The following is a 10,689-nucleotide window of genomic DNA, read 5'->3' as shown; positions in this document are numbered from 1 at the left end:
ATATCTGGTGCGTTGGCTAGCCGTGCTCTTGGCTGACTATAGGTCAACGGTTTGAATCCTTGCCTGACTCCTATTTTTATTTCTAATACTAATAAAATTTATGATGTGGGCTGACAGGTGGGACCACCCCATGCCATACATGCAGATGCTGTGCACCTCACAGGGGCCTTTACGTGAGAAAAATAAAAAATTTGAGGTTTTTCTTTGCAAAGAGAACACCACACGCCCAATCTTCACCATATAGTCACTAACAGCTGGCTCTATGCCGCGCTGTCATGACTCGTCAGCTTCGCATGCATATACTAACGAGATGTGCACCGTATTTGCACGCTCAAGCCAAGTTTTTGCACCACTTTAACGTATACCGCAAGTTCTAGCACTAAAGTGATTGTTTACGCCAAGTTCTAGCACCATCGGTGTAATTGACTCTTAATTTTAATATATGTGCCTATGCGCCCACCCCCATTGTCCCCAAAAAAATTGTTTCTTCCTATTTTGGATTTGGGCCCACAGTCATATTTCCGATAGATCAAAGCAAGCGAGAGGAGCACTCAGCCATTCATAAAAAGAGAGAAATAGTAACAGGTGAATGGTTGCTAGGGAACCAATCCCAAGGAATCCGCCCTCTCCTGTTAGATTCGTTTGCACAATTCTTGGCGCAGGATCTGAGCCACAGCAGATTTTGAAACTAGTTCTTTATTAGATAAAAGCCAGCAAACGTAGGACCATTCAAAATATTTTCAGCCACCGCACTGGCTAGATCCTGGGATCAAATACTAGTCTCTCTTTTTATTCTTTTTTTCACCAGATGGCAATTTTTCTAGAGAAAATTTAAAAAGGCGGTTTATAAAATTTTGGACTATGTCACATGGCAATTTAAACAATTTTCCTTTTTTTGGTTGAAATGCCAAGTTTTGTTTTGTACATGGCATTTTTTATTCTTAAGGATAACATTCTTTGTTTCTTAAGAGATGGCATTTTTGTTATTTAGAGATGACATTTTTTTGTTTATTAAGAGATGGCATTTTTGTTCGGTGTGGTGTGGTTATATTGTAGCTACAGAACTCTAGAGAGGCAAGTTGTTGAATGAACAGTATCTGAATCTCATCTCTCCCGTGTTCCTCTCCTCCTCCTCTGGTTCCCCTTTTCTCCTCCCTATTCTTCCTGATCCCCTCTCAAATCCTTTTGTTGATCTGTGAGACTAGCCCAGGGCCTCACACTCCCACCACCTAGGAGGAGGAGCACGCATGTCTTCTTGTGGCGGCTGGAGGTGATACTCATGGATTCTTCCCGTCTGTCTTCCCCTTGTGGCTGCTCTCATTCACTGACTCACTGCGTCCCGCAACTCTGCAGCTTCGGCGCAGGCCACACGTTCGACGGAATGTCTGAGAAGCTCAACTACGAAGAAAACATCCAAACGGAAGCGGCTGGTGGCGAGGACCGCATCAGCGCCCTCCCGGACGAACTCCTCCAGTACGTGATGTCGTTCCTGCTTTCCCGCGACGCCGTGCGGACATGCGTGCTCGCTAGGCGCTGGCGCACGCTCTGGAAGTCCGTGCCCGCCCTACGCATTGATGACCCCGACAGCTACCACGGTGCTACGGGCTCCAGCACGTTTGTCGACGAGCTGCTTCGTCTCCGTGACCCAACGCCTCTGAATGTATGTGACATCCGTTCTGGTTGTCAGGAGACTGCGAACACCAATTGGGCCAAGGAGGCATTCCGACACATGGAACCATGGCTCCTGTATGCTTTATCCTGTCAAGTTCCAGTGCTTCGGATTTGTTTTCCCTGGCGGGTAATCAACATGACTCTTGTCTCATCGCACTTGAAGAGGTTACATCTTTACCGCATGCGATTTGAGGGATGCTCTCTGGATTTTTCGAGCTGTCAGGTGCTAGAGGTGTTAGAGATGAAAGCTTGTCATATCCATGTGAATCTCTTGTCCCAGTCATTACGATTTCTTAAAATTCACAACACGAGTTTTGGTTTTGATCCCCGCACTCGTATTTCTGCCCCAAATCTCATTGGCTTCAGACTAGCTCCATTTTACGGTTTGGCTCCTTTGCTTGATAGCATGCCATCACTGGTAGCAGCATCTATTACACTTGGAGAAATGTGCGAGGAAATGTGTTACTGTGGAAATCTATCATGTGGGGGATGCGATGCTCAAGCCGGTAACAACGACTATCATGTGGCTCTCCAAGGTTTGTCAGGTGCTACGAATTTGAAGTTGACAACAATATCTTATCCGATAAGGGTATGCTCCCACTTTTGCTAACTCCTATTGTTCTTTGCCATCCACTAGATCCCATGTAAGTTTGTATCCAGTTATCTATCAATAGAAGCTTATGGAACAAGCGTCTTGTGTGTGTTACATGTTTTCACTAATTCACATGCTTGAATCTTGATGTTTCTTGAGCATGTTTGCATGCACACCGCTACTTGATACTTTAGGCATATTTAATATTCAAACATGTAGGATTGAGATTAAAATACAGCTTGGATTATCAATCTTGGTGTCTGGTAACACTTAATTACTATGAAAAATAAGAACCACCAGAAAGTTTTCAAAGCATGTACTTATGTATCTCAAAAAGCATTGTGTACTTCTGAAGTTATATCTTGAATTTGTGTTTAACCCTCTTCATTTTATCCAGCTGTCTGTTTTGAGAATGGATTTGACATGGCGCCCCATGTTTAGGAAGCTAAAAAAGTTGTTGCTCAATGAGTGGTGTGTGGCTGATGATTTCACTGGATTGATTTACTTTCTCCAGCACTCACCCATTCTAGAGACACTGATACTTCAGCTTGATTTGCAAACTTTTGAGGTATACATATTCTCCAAGTATGATAGCTTTTATCTTTGAAATTACCATTTACCTTTTGTTGCAAAATATATTGTTTGTTACAGGATTATCATTTGAACGAAATTGAAGGAAGTTGTAACTCAAGGGAACAATCATTGCTATCACAACATCTCAAGGTAGTCAAAATTATATGTGGCACGCAGGAAGATGTGATAGTTCACCGTATTTCAAAGATCCTATGTGCCCATGGAGTACCTTCTGAGCAAATTGAGATAGAATAGACCTTCTGTTTGATTGTAAGTAACCATTAGCATTTTTCACGATTATTAGCTTTCAGTAGTCAACCCAGAGTTGTATGTTATATCCCCGTGCACCACTTTAACATCCTTCTAGCCCACCATGACACCGTACCATACTTGGCAACCACAATGTTGCCCCTTATATGACGCCACTGAATATTGATGCTGCTTGTCATGACCATAGGTGCTTGGTAGCATGCCCATGGTGGCAACACGCAGGAGCAGGGAGCTTAGCAGTTAACAATGCAATAGAAATTATTAAGTTCCTGAACTGCATGCTTGACTAGCTAAGCTAGGTAGCCTGTTCTAATGTAGGCAGTACTGAAGGTAGAAAATCGTAAGTGTACATTATTTCTTTCCTTGTAATGGGACAGTTTGACAAGCTGCTCTATGGTTGTCTCGTGTAAGTGGTACCCAAAAATGCTGCCTACAAAACATAAGTTAAAACCTGTGCTCAGTTTCATGTAAATAGCATATCCGTCGAGCATTTTGATCGCTAGATCAACCAACTGAATTTCTCACAAATTATCCCTGCATGTATTCCAGTCTGAGAGTTTCATGTGCTCATTGTGTCCCTTGCTGTTTATGCAGGGTTCCATTTCTATTGGGTGGCGTTGTTTGGCTGGTCTACTTCGCCCTCCGTTCTTCGGTTTTCATGGATCTAGCTCCATCAAGTTGCTGCTTTTCGTCTACTAGCTAAGTGTCTCATTCCTATGAACTCGCTCATATGTAATTTGCTGGGTACTTTTTGCTCGGGTGCAGTAAGAACATGTTGAAGTGTCGCCGTAGTCCTAGTGCACTTCTGCTCATTTGCTGAACCGAGCGTGAGGCCTGAACCTATTTTCCTGCTGAAGGCCTATGTTTTGGTAAGATGTTTCAGGGACCTGTCTAGGGTTGTTTCAGGATTGTGCTAATTAATGTGTACGGTGTGATTGTCTGGCTTCTTTCTGAACTTACCGTGTTGGTTCAGTGTGTTCGTGCACGACAAGTTACACAAACTCTGCAACACACATAAATTGAACCGCAACATATAGACAGAGGATAGAAAAAACACATGAGTTTTGTAAACTCAGTTCCCGAAATGTTTGAAACTCTCAAGACGCAGAGCATCGGCGGCCGTAGAAGGTGAAGCGCGTAGTGTGTGGGGGAGGGACTGAAGAAGCATCGCTCTCATCATCCGTCGGCAAGCTGCTTGTGGAATGGAGTAAATTGTAATAACAACCATAATTGTGAACCCTAAATAAACATAGCACGACAATTTTTTTGGCAAAAGAAAAATCCGGTTTTCTGTTGACAATTTGCCGAAAGCACTGATCGGTCGATTAGCAGCACCTGACACTAAATCTGATGGGTGGCTCCCTCCATAAGTGATGATGTGGCATGAAAAAACTCACACCGTTTGACTCAATTTTTAATGTTTTTTTAGAAAGTTTGACTCAAATGTTAGGCTGGCTTAGGGCCCACCTGTCATCCTCTCCCCCCCCCCCCCCCCCCCATCTTCCTCCTCAATAACCAGTGTGTTGGTTTGCTAGCCCAACATCATGGATGCGCAATTTTGGAGCAGCCCTGCTCTCTCCCCTGTCGTGCGGTGGTCGACGGGGCCACCCAACCTGAAACATGGTTGTGGCATGCCAGGCGGGATGGACCCGCAGCGCTTGTGGACGCAACCAGCAAGGAGGACATTTTCCCTCTCCCGCCTCTGGTTTGGGAGTTTTGTAGTTAAATACCACTTATGTTTTGGGGGGCTTGCGTGTACTTTCGCAAACCCAAGATGAAGCATGGCTTTGGGTGACGTAGAGTTTCTGTTCGGGAGCTCAAATGAGTTTGGGTGAACAGTAAAATTGAAACAAAATCGAAACATTGACAAAAATTTGAAGTGCTTGCAAAATATCATCATGAAATCACATTCCTAGAAGGCGTGGCAAAAAAAAATTGATACTCTGAAAATGCTACTTTCAAAAGCATTTTGGAGCACTGAATTTGTTTTGTTTTTTTTTGCTATTCCTTACAGGAATGTGATTCTAAGACGAATTTTTGCAAGCACTTGGAACTTTTGTCAATGTTTCTCCCAAAAAAATTGGATTTTTTTTTATTATTTTACCGTTCACCGAGCTTTGGGCTAGAGCCTAAACCAAGGGGCAGAAAGGCACTTTCGGGCTTTGGGCTAGAGCCTAAACCAAGGGCCTGAGTCGATATTGTTGTAGATCGTTCTGGGTATTCTTGGGCTGAGTAACCCATGTCTTCTTCTCACGCGACCCAGATTAGTATCTGATTGACGTGTGCTGTTGATTTGGTCATTTTCTACTCTTTTTATGTGCGTACTTCATTTTCTTACTTACCAATGAAAAGAGACACATCCCGCATATTCATGAAAAATGTTAATATAGCCAGATAGCCTTCCTACATCCATCTCTAACAAGAACAAATAATTACTAGTATCCAAACCGTTCTCGCACTAATACAATACTCTTAAGTTCTACTGCATACACTAACATATTAACTGAAAAGCCTGGCATTGTGAAACTACCACCGGAATGTGTCACTCGTTGCATCGTCTGCGCTGCAGAAATGAAAAGGGGAAACATAGTATCGATGTGGATAGGACGCAGACCTAACGATTAATTGGACTGGACATGGGCTCACTCGAGTGCTGGTGACGTAGTCTGCAGTTGAGGGTCAATTGCATTGCATGCAACCTCGAGTCAAGCGCTACATCCATTGCAATTCAATTCACGAGTTCAACCGATCGTGTTGTACCACGTCCACCCAAGAGATCATGATCAGAATACTGTTCTATACTCCTCATTTCCTGCTTTACTGTCATCGGAAAGCCAGGAATATATGCCACATCTGAGTACCTCTGTTGCAAGAAAAACAAACAATATAAACCCCCTTTTTTTGGTGGAATTGAGTTGTATTTATAGTACTAATGTTGGAATCCTCCTCAGAGTTTTTTTTAGTGTTTATAGTGTGGTCTGATTGAAGTAATATCCAGCAAACTCGGAACCTATTTCAGTCAAAGAATGGTTGTGTGCATGCATCCTGTGAGGCACCCCTTTTTGAAAAGAAAAGAAAATCAGTCAAGGAGCCTCACTTGTTGAAACGCATTCACCTGTGTGGCATTGCATAAACATGACGCCGTGTTTGTAAAAGATGGATTTTCGCAAATTGTTCACGTTAAACTGCAGATTTCGCAAGTACAATACTGGAATAACGTGAACTATCTTTCGTACCCATGAGGGCTCAGGCCATCACACCGCAACAAGAAAAGCCATGCAAATATATAGCTACATAACCAAAGTAGAACTAAACCATCCATGCCAGCTCTAATGGACCTATCTAGTACGTACACTACATACTACTGGTACTACAAAAAAATGAGACCAACCCAAAGGCTAACCCTTGTTGGCTTTTCTTTATAGGAGAAACTCCGTGAGCACCGCGTGTTCGTGCCGAGACTCGAACTTGGGCGGGCTGGCAGAAACCTCAGCTGCCCAGCCAACTGGTCGACGCCCTGTCCTCCATACTACTGGTACTACTACTAGCTAGTTTTTGGCAAAGATGACTAGAGCTTCCACGACTGCATGCATGCACGCGCGCGCGCATCTCCGGCGCGATCACTGGGGCTGCTGCTTGCCGGACTTGGACGGCGCCGCGCCGGACGGTCCGCCGCCCTTCGCCGCCGCCGCCTTGGAGGAGGCCGCCATGTGCTGCTGCTTGCGCTTGACATCGGCGAGGAGCTGCTTGTTCTCCTGGTCCAGCAGCTGCGCTGTCCTCCGGAGCCGCTCGTTCGCCTGCATGATGCGCAGGTTCTCCAGGTACAGCTCCGTGTTCGCCCGCTCCATCCTCCACTTCCAGCTAGCAACCTGCAGCACATTCACATCCATCCATGGTCAGTGTTCAAACTAAAACATACTCCAAATATATGTTTGCGCTTGATTTAAGAACAACTAGCACCTAGCAGCACTCAAGATTCAAGAAAGAAGGCAAGAAATGCACCAAGGAAAGGATTGAGAAATGCAGCGCCGCTTCTCCATACCGTGAAATGGCAGTACTTGGGCCTGGAAGGCACGGACAGACAATGGCACTGGTAGCAGAGAGGAAGAAGAAGGCTAGCTAGCTATAGCTCGAGTGAGGAAGAACTTGTGGTGCGGGGAGAGCACAGGCGAGGGTGCGAATTTATAGGCCCGCCCGAGCAAAGCAGCAGTGGATCGCAATGTGTACTCCAGTTACTACTCCAGTGTTCTCCTGCACAGCTTGAATGCAGGCCGAGCTGCCTAGGGCTCTCAAGGATGTGTACAGTGTACATTCATGGTTGTGGTTAGCTGTCAATGAGAAAGTGTGATGATGGTGATGAATTGATGACGCACTTCTGGTTCTCCGTCCAAAGATACGCAATCATTCTTATTCTCGGCCGTGCCGCGCGCTTCTCCCGGCTGACAGCATTTCCAACGCATTCATCCCAGTCTCTCTCCCTTCACAAACGGTCAAACTTGGAGCTTACACAGTGCACCAAAGAATTCGTAAACCAGGTGCATGCATTCTCCACGAATTGGTAAGATTTCCTTGGAGTACTAGCATTATCCTTGGGGAAAATGAGAAAGGGCAACTCCAACACTGATCACCGAATGGATGACACTAAATGATTCGATGACACTAAATGAGTTCGTGGACAGCGGACGGGGCGCCAACCATCCAACCGTAGTCACGAGATGTCTGGCCATTTCAAATGTTTCAAACACAAATTCTGACAAAATTTAGTCTAAACAGATGAAAGTGGTCTTGGACTGATCCAGGGCCAGGCCGGCGTGACGTCCTTGTTCGCAAACGTCGTCAGGCGCGCCGCATTGCGAAGCTCACGCCCCTCTGCCTCGGTGACACATTTGTTGGCCGCCGAGGAGGACGTGTCACCACCACTGAGGTAGTAGTCAAGGCGGCCGCACAGCTTGGAGTACCCTTGGGAGGACGGCTCCTCTGTCTTCACGGCGAGCGGACGCCAGTGGCTCTTGGGCTTGCGACACAACGGGGATGGCAGTGTCTCCTCCTTGACACAACTTCCCATGTGGAAGCCGGGGCTATGCCATGGAGAGGTTGACTCCAACTTCACGCGTTGTTTGATTTGGATGTTGCGATTGGATGCGGTGTTTGGTTTGAGCGCCGCGATCAGCACGATCTTTATCTGTCACGTGAACTCATCCGGCGCAGTGGCCTCGATGAGGAAGGGTGGGTTCTGCACTTCTGCTCCACGTTGTCCGAGGAGATTGGCTCTAACTGGACGTTCGAGGGAGTCGTGGACGCTGAGGGGGCCGAAGACCACCTCCTGGATCTGGAGCTTCCCCCGGATTGAAAGAAGCACGCCGGGAACCACTTTGGAGGCGTCAGACTTGTCCATCACGGTGGCCGATGGTGGGCATATGCGGATTTGGGAGAGGAGAGGAAAGGAGAGGTGTGGTGGTACAAGGCTTGCGTTCGCGATCGGTCGTCTTAAATAGCTAGGGCGGGCGGACCGACACTGGTTCAATGTGGGCATCGGCTAGAGTAGGCTCTCAGTCATGGTTCTGGTGTGAATGTCGCGCGACGCGCACGGTCAGCCATCATGAGCGGCTAAGTGGTCGGTCACGTCTGCTCTGACCAACATGAATGTGGGATGGAGTATTCTAGAGCAAAGGGAGAGAGGGGGGGTTTTGGCGGGTCCGGGTTGTCAGGGGCCGACGTGGTAGACGTCCGAACTCCTGTAAAGCTCCCACATGTTTGGTGACGGTTTGCCGGATTTCAAATGTCCTGACCAGTCCAAACCCATTTCAAACGTCCTGGCTCGCCGACGTGAGACTCAATAGCTGGCTAGTGGTGGATGTAACGCGCATGGCACGAATGCGATGGAGACCGCTCGGTGTTCTCGGCTCGTCGCGCTCGTGCCTCTCCTTCTTCGACCCAACCGATCGGGGTGGAGGCTCTCGCAGCTGCGCATCGACGACTGGACTGCTAGCTGAGTGAGTAACTCAGCTCCTCTTCTTTCTCCCTCCAATCATATACCCATGTATAGGGCGATTCAGGCGAAGGGCCGGGGCTGGTGCGCAAGTTGGGTCAGAGAAAGTGTGGGTTGGCAGAGTTGGCGAAGCATGCAAGGAAGCTACTTTCCGATGGCGCTCGAAGGCCAATGTCTGGTTGTGGTGGTAGACGGGCAGTGGACCATTTGTTTTAGGCAGTTCCTTGGGTGTGTGGTCAAGCAGCAACAACATGATATTTTCATCGGTTCGATGTTTATGATTAATATTGGGTTCATTTGCCATGTTTCATATAGCAATCTTTGAAATTACTCCCATGGCAAATTGTAGAAATAATTAAGCTCAGATGATGTGTGGTTATTCCCATGGCAAATTGTGTACATGTTTTTGAAATGTTTTCCCATGGCAAATTTGTAGATAATTGTGTGTTCCATAACATGGATTTTGTAGATAATTGATTTTTTTATGGCAAATTTAGGCCTTCTTGTTCATCTAAAGTATGGCATTTTTGTAATTGCATCTTAGTCACATGGAAAATAGATAAATCATTGCAGTTCATTGAAAAAAAATCTAGTTTGTCTCATGGCAAATTTAGACAAATCGTGCAAATCTACTCTCTTTTTTATGTTCACATGCCAAGTTTAGAGAAAAATCATTGTGTTTTTGCCTGCCAAGGTTAATATTTCATTAAAGTGTTGCGATGTCGAAATTCTTAAAACTTCTGCAAGGTCACCAATACAAATTTTGCCATGTCACCAATACTAAATTTCCATCTCACTGATGCAAATTTTAACATCTCACAAAGACAAATTCTGCCATGACAATTGCAATATATTTTGTATTGCCATAATTTTTCAGTCAACAAATTTCTTCCTAAATTTCTATCATGAACAAATCTATGTTATCTGGCTTTTTGTACATCTTAACCATGGCAATTTTGTTGTATATACATGCAAATTATTTGTACATTCCATGGCAAATCCTTTTTTAGATACCATGGCAAAAAAATCTATATAGGATGACAAATCTTTTTCTTAAATATCATGGCAATTTTCTACATTATCCAAGGTTTAGAGATCAAAATCCACGCGACGATTGCAAATTTTTCCAAAATTTTACCGTGTTTGATATGAACAAAGTTTCCATTTTTGCCATGTGAACAATGTAAAAAAAACTCAAAATTTTGCCATGTTCTAGTAAGAAATATAGTTTTTTTATTTTTTTCCATGTGACAATTAATTTTTTATAAAAAATACTAAATTCATTTTTTCGAAATTTGCCAAGGTTTTGGGGTTTTTTGTAAAAGTTCCATTGGGTCATAGAAAACTTAGTACTTACATGGCAATTTTTGGGAATTGTTTTATTCATATGGCACAACAAATCAATCATAAGCTTGGTGGCAAATTTAGATAGTGCCCCATGGCAATTTGACCTTTTAGTTTATACTTTTCTTATTTCATTGCAATTTTTTATGCTCACACCATGGCAAAATAAAATTGTGGTATTTTCGCATTTTTTGTGTTGACACTCACAACAGTTTTACAAGTTTTGTTCTCGCATACATGAAAATTTAAA

At 44.7% G+C, this 10,689-nt stretch overlaps 2 protein-coding genes across 2 annotated transcripts; one reads left to right on the top strand and one right to left on the bottom strand.

Annotated features, from left to right (window-relative positions):
* Positions 1 to 1,366: 1,366 nt before the first annotated feature.
* LOC123131253 (putative F-box/LRR-repeat protein At4g13960) lies at positions 1,367 to 4,488 on the top strand. The gene is made up of 4 exons (XM_044550973.1): positions 1,367 to 2,260; positions 2,661 to 2,831; positions 2,915 to 3,106; positions 3,701 to 4,488. The coding sequence occupies exons 1-3, from the start codon at positions 1,382 to 1,384 to the stop codon at positions 3,089 to 3,091; spliced, it is 1,227 nt and encodes a 408-aa protein (XP_044406908.1). The 5' UTR covers positions 1,367 to 1,381; the 3' UTR covers positions 3,092 to 3,106; positions 3,701 to 4,488.
* A 2,023-nt stretch (positions 4,489 to 6,511) lies between these two features.
* On the bottom strand, positions 6,512 to 7,285 carry LOC123131252 (protein LITTLE ZIPPER 3-like). Its single transcript, XM_044550972.1, has 2 exons — positions 7,149 to 7,285; positions 6,512 to 6,975 (listed from the first exon to the last, which is right to left on the bottom strand). The coding sequence occupies exon 2, from the start codon at positions 6,952 to 6,954 to the stop codon at positions 6,727 to 6,729; it is 228 nt and encodes a 75-aa protein (XP_044406907.1). The 5' UTR covers positions 6,955 to 6,975; positions 7,149 to 7,285; the 3' UTR covers positions 6,512 to 6,726.
* Positions 7,286 to 10,689: the final 3,404 nt, after the last annotated feature.

This window comes from Triticum aestivum, chromosome 6A (assembly GCF_018294505.1).
Source record: "Triticum aestivum cultivar Chinese Spring chromosome 6A, IWGSC CS RefSeq v2.1, whole genome shotgun sequence".
Taxonomy (NCBI): Eukaryota; Viridiplantae; Streptophyta; class Magnoliopsida; order Poales; family Poaceae; genus Triticum; species Triticum aestivum.
Note: the sequence above shows the minus strand (reverse complement) of the source record. Positions and strands in the feature narration are given on the sequence as shown.